The sequence below is a fragment of the Cherax quadricarinatus genome, chromosome 48, assembly GCF_038502225.1.
Source record: "Cherax quadricarinatus isolate ZL_2023a chromosome 48, ASM3850222v1, whole genome shotgun sequence".
NCBI classification, from domain to species: Eukaryota; Metazoa; Arthropoda; class Malacostraca; order Decapoda; family Parastacidae; genus Cherax; species Cherax quadricarinatus.
In genome coordinates this window covers 18,860,384-18,877,375 of record NC_091339.1, presented here as the reverse complement: position 1 = coordinate 18,877,375, position 16,992 = coordinate 18,860,384, and the positions used below count along the sequence as shown (strand labels likewise).

Here is a 16,992-nt window from a genome sequence, read left to right as displayed (position 1 = left end):
CTTACGAAGAGATAGAGAATCTTTTCCCGATCATAATGACACCAAAAGTATGAAATTTGATGGAAAACTTACGGAATTATGCTCGTGCGAAGTTAGCGGTCTCGACGATGTTTACGCATCGGTGATTTTGCCCACTTTGAGCCCTATTTTCGGCCAATTCCAGTGTACTTGTCGACAAAAATCATAACTATTTCACTAGAACTCCATTTTTTTTATCGAAGGAGTACAAGAAACCACCCATTTACCGATTTCAACTATCCAATACAGTGGTCAGACTTTAGCAATTTTGCCAATTTCACACAAATTTCAAAAGATGCCAATTTCCGAATAGGGTTCAGAATAAACAAAGACATTCCTGGCACTAAAATAACATTTCCTCTGTTCATTAGTCATGCCCCGATGCCCCTCTTACATTGTTTTTCTTTCCACTTTGAATTTTTATTCTCGCAAAAAAAAAAATAGAAGATTTACTGTTATGCAGACTACTGTATTAGTGTAGAAATGGTATAAATAATATCGGCGTACTTGTGAGAGAATATTAGACTCGCCAGTTGACGTGTATTGGACGCTTGGCATGATTTGTTTACTTTTGAACTTTGGTAAAAATTTAACATTTTTGCTACTTTGAGTGGAATTTCAAGGTAGTTTTCTTTGTAAAACCAGTCAAAATCATCTCAATTTCTGTAATATGTCCTCCATTCTATAAAAATAAGACCAGGAAAACTAGAATACAACAGTGAATACCATACGAAAATACAGTGCAAAGTCGCTGTTTTAATCCAAAAACAGTCAGTTTTTTTTTTTTTCTCATTACGCACTGTGTGCTGCAGGATTTTTTTTTATACTGCGCACACTGACCACATAGACCCATTCTTTCATATGTAGGCCTACCAGCTTTCTCTCACTCGATTTGAGGGCGCTAGAATTTAGGCGTAATACTACATCAAAAACCCTGGGTCGTAAGCCGTACTAGTACGTCTGAAACCCTGAAAGGGTTAAAAGTAAATCTGGAAATATAGCTCAAGCTCTACCATTATTGTTGAAACGAGTGGCTCTTGTCTTTTCACCCACCATTACATTACTCTAACAAATCACTAGAAACCAACACTTTTCCAACATCACTCAAAATAATAAGGGTTACACCAAAGTGGTGACCCAACAGATGTAAATGACTATAGGCCAATATCAAACTTGCCTTTACTTTACAAACTCTTCGAGAAGCTCGTACACAACAAATTTTACTCCTTCATTACACCACAAAGCTTTCTTAACCCCTGCCAGTTTGGCTTCAGAAGAAACAAAAGCACAAATGACAATAAAAATGCTAGACCTGCTGTACATAGCACTCAAAAAAAAATGAACACTCACTTGGACTCTTTATTGGTCTTAAGGAAGCTTTGGATACAGTAGACCACGGCATCCTACTCCACAAGCTTGATCATTACAGTATAAGAGGCCATGCACTTGCATATATCAAGTCTTACTTTATTAATAGACTGTCTCTACTAATAGCACAACATCTGCAGGAAGACCTCTGGACACTGGCATATCACAGGGAAGCATTCTTGACCCTGTACTTTTCCTGTTATAAACGACCTCCTAAACGTATCGCAACAACTCGAACCTATTCTCTTTGCTGACGACGACAACTTTTGTCATCTCCCAACATAATCTTGCCTCACTTAACACTGTTGTTAATGAAGGATGTGTAAAAATATTGACCTGAATGACTGTTAATAAACTTGCTTAACCTTCTGTATTATGTTTGGAAGTAGAGCAAGTGAGGTCCAACTAAACATTATGCTTAACAATACCCCTATTGCTAAACATAATGAGGGAAAATTTCTGGGTCTGCACCTTGACAACCATTTGAAATTCAACACCCATATCCAACACACAACAAAAAAAAGTATCCAAAACGGTTGGCATCCTCTCTAAGATATGTTATTTTGTACAACCTGCACTATGCTATTCTCTAATCTACCCCTACCTCACCTATGCTATTTGTGCCTGGGAGTCCACACCAGCAACTCACCAATAATAACCCAACAAAAAGCTGCAGTGTGTATGATCACACAATCCACTGCTAGACAACCCCCCTTCCCCTCCACCCTCTTCAAAGACCTAAACCTACTCACTATACAAAACACTCACTCTTACTACTGTGCAACTTACATTTACAGAATAAATAAATTTTAATACAAAATCCTGACCTGAAGCATTTTCTTGATAGTTGCAACAGGACAGACAAAAAACACTTGACATACAAATCTCTGACATTCCTTGTGTCCAGCTAAATCTCTTCAAAAGTTCATTGTGCATAAAATGGGCAAAAATTTGGAAAAAACTGCCAGAAATCTCCAGAAACTGACTCGGCCAGCATTTTCAAAACTACCGTTAAAAAACACCTCAACCTATCGCAGCCCCACCTAAATACACGTATAAAAACTATGCGTGCATTTGCTCAATGTCATGAACATAGGTAAAACATTATAATCAGTATATACTCTCAATATCTGTTATCCTCTCAAATGTTAAAAAATTCATTGTGTCCAATTTAGGTTAATAATCAAACCTATAATTCCTCTATTAAACTTACTAAAAGCCATATAGCATGAACTAATAGAACATTCATTTCTCTTGTATGCATTGTAAACTCTTAAATTTACAATTACACTTACTTGAGTGACTATATGTACAAAGTTACTCATTGTTATTGCCTCATTAATCTTAAGTTAGTCTCAAGTTTGCCCGAAATTCTTTGCATATAAAGGGGCTTTTGGCATGTATATACACCCAAATTTCATTCTCCTTTGTACATTGTATCATGCTGAAATAAATTTATTATTATTGCATAGTATTTTTTTTGGTCATCAAATGAAAATTTTTGAAGCTGTTGAGAGTTGTTGTTGTTCTTGTTGTTCTTGTTCTTGTTCTTCTTGTTCTTCTTGTTGTTCCTCTTGTTCTTGTTCTTCTTGTTCTTGTTCTTCACTTTGACAATGTTTACTCAAGTTATGTCATGCACATGGAATATCAGAGGTACATTTCTAGTGTCGTTGAAAGAAGATTTCTAGCGTCGCTGTCAGAGTTCTGTTCCAGCTCGCCAAGAAATAGCTAAGGGTCAATATTTGTATCGAGTGTTCTGTTCATGTAACCTGGACAGCAGTGGGTTGATACTCAGTACATTTAATAGGGCAGAGTCTTAGAATAGTGGGAGAGGGTGTGTTGCCTGGAATCAGGTTGATTATTGTAATGGCAGATATTTTATGATTACATTTAGGTGATTTGCTTGTTTAGATTCCCATGCACAGATACTGTAGGTGAGGCAGGATATAAACCCCTTGAGAGTCCAAACCGTAGATCTACGTCATGAGCTCGGCTCACTCTGATAAGCTGTGAGCGGTAAATTTGTGCCTAGATATGAGAGAATACATCTGTGGTATGTGTACACCACATAAAACAAATCCTGCAGCACACAGTGCATAACAAGAGAAAAAACTGAGACCGTAATTTTCTATTAAAACAGCAACTTTGCAGTGTTTTTTCGTATATTTTTTATAGCTGTATTTGCGATTTCTTGGTCTCATTTGATAGAATGGAAGATATATTACAGAAGTAGAGATGATTTTGATTGGTTTTAGTACTGAAAATGGCTTGAAACAGCTCAAAGTAGCGGAAATGTTAAATTTTTGCCGATGTTCAAGAATAAACAAATGACGTCGCACGTCTAATACACGCCAGTGGTGGGTCTAATATATGTTCACAAATGTGCTGATATCATTTATACAATTATTACAATATTGCATGACCGTAAATCTTCCATTTTTTGGTTTGAATAAAAATTCATTATGTGAATTAAAAATGAAAAATGGAATTCATTTGTAAAGCCTGAAAATGTAATTAATGAACAGAGGAAATGATAGTTTAGTGCCAGGAATGCCTGCATTGTTTATTCTGGATCCTATTTTGAAATTGGAATATTTTGAACTTTGCACTAAATTGGCCAAATTACCAATTTCAAATCACTTTATTTTGTAGTTGAAACAGTTGAGTTGGTGATTTCTTGTGCTCCATAGATAGAAAAGAAGTAATAATAATGAAATAGCTAACAATTTGGTCGACTGGAATAAGGTAATTGGCCTAAAATGGGAGTGAAAGTTGGCAAAATTGCCGATGCGTAAATATCGCCGACACATCAAAATTCGTGAGAACATAATTTCATCAGTTTTCCATCAAATTTCGTACTTTTTGTTTTGTTACCTTCAGAAAAAGATTCTCTACTATTTCATAGGAAAAAATAACAAAATTATTTTTTGAAAATTCTTGGACACTGGTGCACACTTTGAAATTTGGCCTTTGGACCCTGAAAGGGTTAAAGGGTAACCCTAGTACATGGTCAGTAGTGTTGATTGTGGTGCATAGTAGTGTTCTCTGGAAAGAATGCTTGCTGCTTTATAGGTGAGTTCAAGGTCTCTGAATCCATATTGCTGAAACTTCATTTAGATCGAGAGGCCTATTCTTGATCTTGTCAACAACCTATACCAGACCCTAGTGCAATTGCAAGTACCATTTCAATTTGTGTTTTTATATTAAGTCCTACTCTAAGATTGTTTTCATATCTTAGTGACTATATTGTGTGTGCAATTAGTGTATATTTCAATTATATTATTGTTCAAGACCCTTAACTATCTTTTGCTAACTAGTACCAACTACCTCTATATATACATGTGTATATATATATATATATATATTATATATATATATATATATATATATATATATATATATATATATATATATATAATATATATTATATATATATATATACATGTATATATATATATATTATATATTATATATATATATATATTATATATTATATATTATATATATATATATATATATATATATATATATATATATATATATATATATATATATATATATATATATATATATATAATTTATTTATTTATTTATTTATTTATTTTCTACTTTTTTTATTCTTTTGCTACCTTAACTTGTATATTTTATCTTGTCAATTTAAATCTAGTTATACTCTAATTCTTGTAAACAACTTATATAACACCTTAGTGCAATTACAACTGAGAGTCTTGTGCCTTTTTTATATCATTAGATTAAACTCAGTTGTACTATAGCTCATTCTAGCTCAATACATAGTCAATACCAAATTCATTATATTGACCATAGTGTAATTACTAGTGAGAGCCTGGTGCTATTTTTAATTTGTATTTTTATATTATTAGATTAAACCTAGTTGTACTATAGCTCATTCCAGCACAACACATAGACAACACCAACTTCATTATTCTCTATAAGGATTACAATGCTGAGTTTACAGAAATTTGGTTGTTTGGTTTACATGTAGTAAAATTGTGATTACAGAGTGTACCACTAGAACGCTTAGCATGGCTAGGCATTTCGGGCATACTTAGTTTTATTCTTAATTGTAAAATATTACAAATTATGAGGTAAGTTGGTATTATGGCTAAGTGACTAAATACTAGTTTGTGAGTTTAGCAATGTGAATGCTTTTGTTTTGGCACAGTACATAGTTTCAGTATTGGAGTATCACAGGATTCATTATTTTAAGACTGAGATTAATATTTCTGTTTATGGTCAAATGAGTGAGCGAGTGTAAGTGTGAACCACCAGGTGGTATTCGTGTAGTTAGTTGACGGGGTGTATCAGGGAGATAAGATGTTTTCTAATGGTAGTTTTGAAGGTGATGAATGTGTCTGCAGTTCTAGAGTTCTCAGGTAGGGTATTCCAGATTTTAGGGCCTTTGACATGCATTGAATTTTTGTAAAGGTTTAGTCGGACACGGGGAATGTCGTAGAGATGTTTGTGTCTGGTGTTATGCCTGTGGGTTCTGTCACAACTATCAAGAAAGCGTTTTAGGTCAAGGTTGATATTAGAGTTTAAGGCCCTGTAGATATAGATTGCACAGTAGTAAGTGTGGATGTACTGAACTGGGAGCAAGTTTAGATCTATGAAGAGTGGGGGGGTGTGTTGCCAGAGATGGGATTTAGTGATTATTCTTACTGCAGCTTTTTGTTGGGTTATTATTGGCTTTAGGTGTGTTGCTGCAGTTGATCCCCAAGCACAAATAGCATAGGTGAGGTATGGATAAATAAGTGAGTGGTATAGTGTGAGAAGGGCATTTTGCGGCACGTAGTATCGTATCTTGGAGAGGATCCCAGCCGTTTTGGATACTTTTTTGGCTATATGCTGGATATGGGTGCTGAAATTCAGGTTGTTGTCAAGGTATAAGCCTAGGAATTTTCCCCCATTATTTCTGGTAATTAGAGTGTTGTCAATCTTAATGTTAATTTGTGCATCTCCTGCTCTGCTACCAAACATAATATAGTAGGTTTTGTCAGTGTTAAGCGTAAGTTTATTGGCTGTCATCCAAGTCGATATTTTAATCAGCTCCTCATTCACAATAGTGTTGAGGGTGGCAAGATTAGGGTGAGAGATGACATAAGTCGTGTCATCAGCAAAGAGAATGGGTTTCAGGTGTTGGGATACGTTTGGAAGGTCATTGATGTATATGAGGAAGAGCAGGGGACCAAGGACACTTCCCTGCGGAACTCCAGTATCAAGTGGCCGTGTTGCTGATGCTGTGTCCTTAATGGTGACGTACTGATACCTATTAGTAATGTAAGATTTGAAATAAGCAAGCGCATGGCCTCTTATACCGTAGTGATCAAGTTTGTGGAGTAGGATGTCGTGGTTTACTGTGTCAAAAGCTTTTCTTAGGTCAATAAAAATTCCTAGTGGATATTCCTTATTTTCCAATGATGTGTAAAGCAGATCTAGCATTTTTATGATTGCATCATTAGTGCTTTTATTTTTCCTGAATCCAAACTGGCAGGGGTTGAGTATGTTTTGAGCCGTTATAAATGAATAGTCTCCTGTGCACGAGTTTCTCAAAGATTTTGGATAGCAATGGTAAGTTAGATATTGGCCTATAGTTGTTTAAGTCTGTAGGGTCACCACCTTTATGTATTGGTGTAACCCTTGCCATCTTGAGTAGTTTCGGGAAGGTGCTAGTCTCTATTGACTTGTTAAAAAGTAATGAAATAGCATGCGAAAGGACATGGGCTTCTCGCTTGTACAGTAATGGTGGGACATGAGACAGATTCCCCGAGTTATTTTTAAGTGACTTTATGATCTCAATGACTTCCGTGGGCTCAGTTGGTGCAAGATAGAAGGAATTAGGGAAATTTCCATCTAGGTAGTCCCCGGCATGGGCATTGGTATGTGGGATTTTACTGGCGAGATTAGATCCTATGTTTGAGAAGAAGTCGTTTATCTTGTTAGCTGTGTCAGTGGGATGTAGTGGTGTTTCATTAGGTTTAGTTAGGACAATATTCTTGGTTTTTCTCAGTTTGTGGGTCCCTAGAATCTGAGAGTGTTTTCCAGGTCTTTTTTATATCTCCTCTAGTGTCTGTGAATCTACTGGAGTAGTATAGTTGTTTGGGTTTTTTTATTACTTTGGTGAGAGCTGATGAATAGTGTTTAAGAGTATCTTTGTGTATTAAGCCCTGTCTATATTGCTTTCCATATTGGTGTTTCTTGTCAATGGATTTCAGAATGGTGCTGGTTAGCCATGGGCAACCAAGCCGTTTGTTTGTGATCCGTTTTGTTTTTATAGGACAATGTTTGTTGTATAGTCTAAGTAATTTGTTAAGAAAAATGTCTGTCCAGTCATCAATACCATTGGCCTTGGAGAATTCTGTAGGCCAATCAACAGTCTCTAGGTCAGCTGTGAACTTCCTTACTGAGGCCTCGTCATGGAGTCTAAATGAGACTTTGTTGTATTCAAGTGGTGGTTTACTAATGTTTGTCAGGAGGAAGGTAGGGTAGTGGTCTGTAGTGCTATCTGTGATTATCCCTGATTTAAGGGGGGCTAGTATATTGGTCCATATGTGGTCTATTATGGTTGCACTTGTCTCAGTGAGCCTGGTTGGTTTAGTTATTGTTGGTATGAGAAGTGTGTTGTTCATATTGTTGATGAAATCAGTTACAGGCTGATCATCATTGTGTATTAGTGACTATATTCTACATGACCAAAATGCTATAGCTATATACTTGTCCAAACTTCCCACCACTACAGATATCAGTACTAAAACTCAACACACAACTCAGGATATTAATAACCATAATTTAAACCTAGAAGATGATTGATCACATTGACCCTGATCTAAACCTCCATAATCTGACACACAATCAAAACCTATTGGAAAGTAACTGCCTTTACTACACAGCATCACAAGCCAGCACTATCCTAAACAATGCTAAAAGTCTATCAGTACTTAACTACAACATCAGGTCCTTAAGCAAACACTATGATGACCTCCTGGCACTCCTTGAATCACTAAAGACACCCTTCTCCTGCATTATTCTTACCGAGACCTGGCTTAAGCAGGACACAATAGATATCTACCCTCTACCAGGATACACATCAATCCACAACTGCAGACCATACCAAGTTGGGGGTGGTATTGCAATCTATTACTCTAACCAATTATCTTGTATTAGCACCACTTGCTTTAGTGATGAATATGGAGAATACATTTTTGCTAATTTTACTGTAAAAAACCTTAAGACGCCTATAACAATCTGTGCCATTTACCGGATACCCCACACAAACATCCCAAATTTCAGTGAGAAATTAAAGGCACTAATAACAGACAAATTAATAAGCACCACCTTCTCTTAGCTGGAGACTTCAACATCAACCTTGGCCTACTACTACTGATTTCATCAACAATATGAACAACACACTTCTCATACCAACAATAACTAAACCAACCAGGCTCACTGAAACAAGTGCAACCATAATAGACCACATATGGACCAATATACTAGCCCCCCTTAAATCAGGGATAATCACAGATAGCACTACAGACCACTACCCTACCTTCCTCTTGACAAACATTAGTAAACCACCACTTGAATACAACAAAGTTTCATTTAGACTCCATGATGAGGCCTCAATAAGGAAGTTCACAGCTGACCTAGAGACTGTTGACTGGCCTACAGAATTCTCCAAGGCCAATGGTATTGATGACTGGACAGACATTTTTCTTAACAAATTACTTAGACTATACAACAAACATTGTCCTATAAAAACAAAACTGATCACAAACAAACGACTTGGTTGCCCATGGCTAACCAGCACCATTCTGAAATCCATTGATAAGAAATGCCAATATAAAAAGCAATATAGACAGGGCTTAATACACAAAGATATTCTTGAACACTATTCATCAGTCCTCGCCAAAGTAATAAAGAAAGCCAAACAACTATACTCCAGTAGATTCACTGACACAAGAGGAGATATAAAAAAGACCTGGAAAACACACACTGATTCAAGGGACCCACAAACTGAAAAAAAACCAAGAATATTGTCCTAACTAAACCTAATGAAACACCACTGCAACCCACTGACACAGCTAACAAGATAAACGACTTCTTCTCAACCATAGGTTCTAATCTCTCCAATAAAATCCCACGTACCAATGCCCATGCCGGGGACTACCTAGATGAGAATTTCCCAAATTCCTTCTATCTTGCTCCAACTGAGCCCACAGAAGTCACCGAATTTATAAAGTCACTTAAAAATAACTCAGGGAATCTGTCTCATGCCCCACCATTATTGTACAAGAGAGCGGCCCATGTCCTCTCGCATACTATCTCATTACTTTTTAACAAGTCACTAGAAACTAGCACCTTCCCGAAACTACTCAAGACGGCAAGGGTTACACCAATACATAAAGATGGTGACCCTACAGATTTAAACAACTATAGGCCAATATCAAACTTACCATTGCTATCCAAAATCTTTGAGAAACTTGTGCACAGGAGACTATATTCATTTATAACGGCACAAAACATACTCAACCCCTGCCAATTTGGATTCAGGAAAAATAAAAGCACTAACGATGCAATCATAATGCTAGATCTGCTTTACACAGCTTTGGAAAATAAGGAATATCCACTAGGAATTTTTATTGACCTAAGAAAAGCTTTTGACACAGTAGACCACGGCATCCTACTCCACAAACTTGACCATTATGGTATAAGAGGCCATGCGCTTGCATATTTCAAATCTTACCTATTAGTAAGGTATCAGTATGTCACCACTAAAGACACAGCATCAACAACACAGCCACTTGATACTGGAGTTCTGCAGGGAAGTGTCCTTGGTCCCCTGCTCTTCCTCATATACATCAATGATCTTCCAAATGTATCTCAACACCTGCACCCCATTCTTTTTGCTGACGACACGACTTGTCATCTCTCACCCTAATCTTGCCACCCTCAACACCATTGTTAATGAGGAGCTGATCAAAATATCGACTTGGATGACAGCCAATAAACTTACGCTTAATGCTGACAAAACCTACTACATTATGTTTGGTAGCAGAGCAGGAGATGCGCAAATTAACATTAAGATCGACAACACTCTAATTGCCAGGCATAATGAGGGCAAATTCCTAGGCCTATACCTCGACAACAACCTGAACTTCAGCACCCATATCCAACACATAACCAAAAAAGTATCCAAAACGGTTGGGATCCTTTCCAAGATACAATACTATGTGCCGCAAACTGCCCTTCTCACACTATACCATTCACTTGTATATCCATACCTCACCTATGCTATCTGTGCTTGGGGGTCAAATGCAGCAACACACCTAAAGCCAATAATAACCCAACAAAAAGCTGCAGTAAGAATAATCACTAAATCCCATCCCTGGCAACACACTCCCCCACTCTTCATAGATCTAAACTTACTCCCTGTTCACTACATCCACACTTACTACTGTGCAATCTACATCTACAGGACCTTAAATTCCAATATTAACCTTGACCTAAAACACTTTCTTGATAGTTGTGACAGAACCCACAGGCACAACACCAGACACAAACATCTCTACGACATTCCCCGTGTCCGACTAAACCTTTACGAAAATTCAATGTATGTCAAAGACCCCAAAATCTGGAACACCCTACCTGAAAATTCTAAAACTGCAGACACATTCATCACCTTCAAAACTACCATCAGAAAACATCGTCTCCCTGATACACCCTGTCAACTAATTATACAAATACCACCTGGTGGTTCACACTTATTCACCCATTTGACCATAAACAGAAATATCAATCTCAATCTCAAAATAATGAATCTTAACTAGTCATAAGTTGGCCTGTAATACTCCAATACTGAAACTATGTATAGTGCCAAAACAAAAGCATTCACATTGCTAAACTCTCAAACTAGAATTTAGTCACTTTGCCATAATACCAACTTGCCTCATAATTTTGTAATATTTTAAACTTAAGATTTAATCTAAGTCTGCCCGAAATGCCTAGCCATGCTAGGTGTTCTAGTGGTGCACTCTGAAATTATTATTTTACTACATGTAAACCACACAATAACCAAATTCTGTAAACTCAGCATTGTAATCCTTATAGAGAATAAACTTTGAATTTGAAAGTTGTATTTTTTTTTGGTCAAAAACAAAACTGACAAGGGTTAAAAATAATTTATGAATATGTATAGTTTCCAATCGCCTGTTCTCTTATTTTGGCTGGCACAGCTTTCTTGCCATATTTTACTGGAGTGCTAAACGTGTAGGGAGGCAGTCAGTTCAAAGAGCAATGGCAGCTCCAGTTCCTTAGTAGATCAAGAGCTCTCGCTGGCATTGAGGCACTTCCCTTCAAGTTTTTTCTCTCTCTCTCTCTCTCTCTCTCTCTCTCTCTCTCAATAACCATCTGTTGTGATAAAACTTTTAGTTAGAATTTATGAAAGTGTTTTCTAAGCAGCACTGGGTTACTCCTCAGGGTTTGGTATCTTCTGATTATAATGATGAATAGTTGTCTAGTAAAAATAATTTATAATGTATAAATAAAATGCACATTACATTCTCAGCGCCATCTGTCTCGTTACCACGGTGATGAAATACATGCAGTGTCAGCTGAGCGTCCTGCATCGTGTGGTGGAGGTTCTGGAGCATCATCAATAGGTGGTGCATCCTCTGCAGCTTCCACACCTTCACCTCGACCACCATCTTCTCTACCCTCTCCCAGGCCTCTTCCCAACCCTCTGTTATCACTTGTTAGTGGAAAGTTATCCTGCCTTTATTGCTCTAGAGATGGATTTCCTTCTCTAGAGGCTTTACAACTTCATCTACAGTCTGCTCATGGTTAGTCATATTCAAGTATTTCTTTAATGTGTTAAATGAAAGTTTTTAAATGATAAACATTAATTTGTTTCAATATTAATATTTGGTGTTTTTTTTCTAGGGTCTGTATTGAATGGTGAAGTTAGAGACATGGCAGCAATGCTGGGTCTGCCATCCTCTTTAGGCACATCTCTTGGTGCTAGTGGTTTGGCTTCATCCATAGCCTCTCCCCTTGGCCCCGGATCATCACGGGGAGTTAGCTGTGAACTGTGTGGGGCTCGTGTTGGAGGAGTCACAGCTCTACAGAGACATGTTGTTACAGCCCACACTTTCACGGATCTGTTGGCACGTGCTGCTGAAGGGGTCTTCTGTGCACAGTGCCTCTTGCCCTTTAGTAATCCAGGTGCCTTAGCTGAACACATCAAACTTGTTCATGCTGCACCAGTTCTCTCAGCAGTGCTCAATAAACGCCCACCTTCTCCCCCAACTGATACTCCAACTGACTTGAGCAAAAAGTCCCGGCACGAAACTCTGACATCAGATCTTCCTGCCTCCACATTACTATGCAGCCAGTGCAATGCTCCATTTACAAATTTTGAAGCCTTCCGAAGGCATCTCAAGTCTCACTTAGATGGAGGAGAGCAGCTTGCTTCAACAGCTGGTGCAGTGCAGCTTGCATGTCCAGAGTGCCGTCTACCATTGACATCAGAAGCAGCATTAGAAGCTCACTTATCAACTCATTTAGGTGTTACATGTACAGAGTATGGATGTCAAGCATGTCTGAAACTTTTTTCAAAGCCTGATGAATTACAAAAGCACTTAATGGATATTCATGCACATCATCTTTATCGTTGTGCTCTGTGCAAGGAGATGTTTGATTCTAAAGTGTCAATCCAGGTACATTTTGCTGTAAAACATAGTAATGAATGTAAAGTAAGTAAATGCACGAGGTGTTCCCTCATATTCCGTTCTCACTCGGAGTTTGAAGGACATATACGTTCCAGTCATGTGCGTCGTGGGCATTCTGGCAGCGATCAAATATCAGGTAGTGGTTCTGGTGGTGGCTCTGGAGGATCATATCGTTGTCTGTTGTGCACTTTAACTCTAAGTTCTGAGGCAGAGTTGTCTGCTCATGTAGCCACACACCAACGGCAGTTTCAGTGTTCACTCTGTGATGATGCCTTTTATGTCGAATTCCTTTTGGATAAACATATGCAAACGCAACACAATTCTGAGCTCAATGGCAATGTTCCACAGCCAGAAAATCTGGCAAAGCCCCGTCGTAGTCCCCAGAAAAAGGAACTTAGATGTGATATTTGTGATGCAGAGTTCTCCACAGACTCGGGACTACAAACTCACAGGAAACAAGCTCACAATATAAAGAGTGGGTCTGGTGGCATTGCTGCTAAGGTAGCTGCTGCATCTTTGAGTCTGTTCTGTGCATACTGTAGTGAGGCATGCAAATCTCGAGGTGACCTGGAAGCGCACATGAAATCGCATCAGGGTAATGGGGGTCGTCATAAGTGTAATATCTGTGATGAATTGTGTCCATCAGCAGCTCTTCTCGCTCAACATAAACTTACTCATGTTAAAGTTGTATCTGGAAGTGCATGTGCAGTGTGTCGTGAACCTTTAACATCAGAGCAGCAATTTACAAATCATCAAAATGAACATCACCCAGCACCACTGCCTCAACCCTGTGTGGTGTGCAGACAAACACTTGTTACTGACATGGAAGTTAATGTCCATGCACGTTTCCATGCTGCTCAAGCTGCCCAAGCAGCTGCTGCAGCATCTGTTGCATCAAGTATCTTTAGTAGTGGTGAATTACTCCATCAATCTTCAAATTCCTCACTTGTTACTACTGCTGCCACTGTCTCTACTATAACCACAAATAGCAGCAGTAGTCACAGCAGCAGTAGTCCTAGACATTCCCCATCATTACGGTGTTCAGAGTGTCATTTAAAATTAGAAACTATTGAAGAGGCTGAAGTTCATGCTGCTTCCCACCATCACCAGAATCACCAACCACCACAGCACCAAGGTTTTGGTCGTTCTGTAACGTCTCGTACTTACCAGTGCATCAAGTGTCAAGAAAGTTTTGCATCAGAAGCAGAAATAGAAGCACACGTAGCATCTCATCTCCTTCATGAAGGATCAGTACATGAGTGCCATTTGTGCCGTGCTACATTTGATACACCTCTGCGTCTTCAGTGTCATCTTATCGAGCATACATTTGAGGGTTGTGGAAGTTTCACCTGCTACATGTGTTCATCAGTGTTTACAACTGCATCACGATTACAGCAGCACATGGTAGAACATGGCTTAAGTGCTCGGCCTTATGATTGTCACCACTGCCATCAACGCTTCTTCTTCCGTGCTGAGCTTGAAAACCATGCACTCTCTCACCCTGAAGCTGCTGATGGGTGCCGTGAGTGTCATGCAAGCTTTCCTGATCTTCCTCGTCGTAATTTAAGACTGTCGTCCCTCTCCTGCATAACCTCTGCTCAGCATGTAGGACCTCCTATGATTCAAACTCAAGGGAACTCTGAAATGGGACTAACACGGCCAGCTTCACCTTGCACAGTTTGTACTGGAGATGAGAGAGATGCAGGGTCAGCAAATGGTCATGGCACTTCTGCAACAGACATTAAGGATGAATAGGCCTTGGTAACCAAACATTTACCATTTGTAATCCAGTGCAAATTATTTTTTATGTTAATGATCTGATCAGTAAATTTTTGTGGTTCATAAAACATCTTCGGTAGACTGCTACAGATTGCTTCTCAACAGCTAGGTTATGAGTAGTCTGTTTCACTTGTGTAAGCTGGACCATGCAGTGTAGGTTATCACATGTATAATGGTATGTATGAAGTGTTAATGCTGACAGGTCTGAATGTGATTTATGTTTGTATGCTTTCATGTGTAGTAAAAGCACGGGAGAGATGGGACCATTGTTAACCACTTCTTGCTGTTGCTTATTATGTGATAATACTACACAGTGAAATAAATCACAAGGACATGGAAGTACAAAATTAGTTTTTCTCCAAATATTTGATTGTCCCTTCAGATCTGCTAGCATTATCAGCATGTCTGTAAAAGCAATCTTAGAAAGCAAATAGCCCAAAAAAGTCAAACCTGTGATGTATGTAATTTACCAGTTATAGGTCACAGGTAGTCTGCTGTTTTTTTTATACCCGTGAAAGAAATCTGGTCACATTGTTGCCTATTTGTTAAACGTCATGGATATGTTTGTTCTACAGGGTATCTAACATCTCACTGTAAATAGTAAATTATAATTGTTTTTCATCTCGCTCCTGTAGTGTCCATAGGAACAAACTTTTCATTAAAGGTGGCAGTTAATGTCTCAAAACTTGTGTGGTTCTTCAGTAAGGTTAACCTGTTTTGTAAGAGATGTAGACCTTATGGAATATCTGAATTAGCCCCATTATTGTCACAGTTGAGGACCAGCATTTGGTGCCAGAAATCTCTGCTTCATTTAATTTTTACTCTTGGTGTTTTAGAGAAATGAGTTATTTGGACCAAAAAGAATATTTATTTAAGCATATGCAAGGCATTTGTATTTTTTCTGAAGTAATTTGTGAAGAATTTGAGTGTGCATTTATTTGTTAAATAATGTGGTTAAAGTGGAATCCTGTTGTAAATTAAGTGGAATAAAATTTCACTATAAGAGCTTGTTACATATCCATTGATTAAAGATGCTGCACCATGAATTTGCACTTTGCAACAAAGCTGTTCATGACATAAGCAGACAGATGCAGTGCTGATTAGGCATAAAGATCATAAAATATGAAGTAGACACTAGCAACAGTCGAGCTGTAAAATGGCTTTGTTAAATAAAAGTGAGTCAAGATGCAAGTCTGAAAACATTAAAGATTTCTTTATTAGCTAATGGGGGAGGCAGGGAAAAAATATTTCGGTATCAAATTGGTAAACAAAGATTTGTCAATATAGATATCCTCTGATGACATTTCATTTTGCAGGGGAGATTAGTCTGTTAATGCTGTAAGCACACTGGATGGAAAATTTTCTCCAGGGTTGGCAGGACCCCTGCAATGGCTTAACTTGATGCAGCACTGTGATATACCTGGGACTGGTTTTGAGTTTTCCTACTACAGCCTAGCTTTGAGTTGGGCATATCTGGTGCTTGCCTGGTCAACCAGGATGTTGCTACCTAGTCATTGCTCTGTAAGTATCAACTACCTATTTTTACTGTACCAGGCTGTTGCTGGTCCATTCCATTTGCTGAGGCTGGAGACCCACATGCAGTTCCTGCTGAATCAATAGATTGGTCTTTCATCCCTCTGATGGTGGGTGGTGTGCTGGTCTACATTTTATTTAAAGCTGGATTTGGGTCACGAATTTTCATTTGTGGTTCATTGTATTGGGAGAACTTCCACGAATGTTGTATTTTTGAGGTGGTACTCATCTTAACGATAGCCTGTTGTATATTTAGCTGGGGTTATTCAAACATTGGAGGAGTGGGCACCATTTTGGTACTGTCTGCCATGAAGCCATCTACTTGTCATTCATGTATCCCTCTATTAACCCAGGGCCCATTAGTGCCTTCTCTTGTTGGACTACGGGTGGTAGGGGTATGGGAGCTTAATTATTTATACTACTGTTTTTGGATATTACAAATAAGCCCTCTGAACTACCTTTGACTATTCCATTCTTATCCTGGAAAGGACTAACGTAGGCCTTACTCTACCACACCGAGTGATTCATATACTGTTCATGACATTTCTTG

The 16,992-nt window shown here is 38.2% G+C and overlaps 1 protein-coding gene across 1 annotated transcript in view; it reads left to right on the top strand.

Moving 5' to 3' along the window:
* The window catches only part of L (zinc finger protein Lobe), a 97,085-nt gene extending 81,173 nt beyond the window's left edge, over positions 1–15,912 (top strand). The window contains exons 7-8 of the mRNA XM_053787106.2: positions 11,969–12,242; positions 12,343–15,912. Coding sequence (XP_053643081.2) covers positions 11,969–12,242; positions 12,343–14,885 — 2,817 coding nt within the window. The 3' untranslated portion in view covers positions 14,886–15,912. The remainder of the gene's footprint in view (positions 1–11,968; positions 12,243–12,342) is intronic.
* Positions 15,913–16,992: the final 1,080 nt, after the last annotated feature.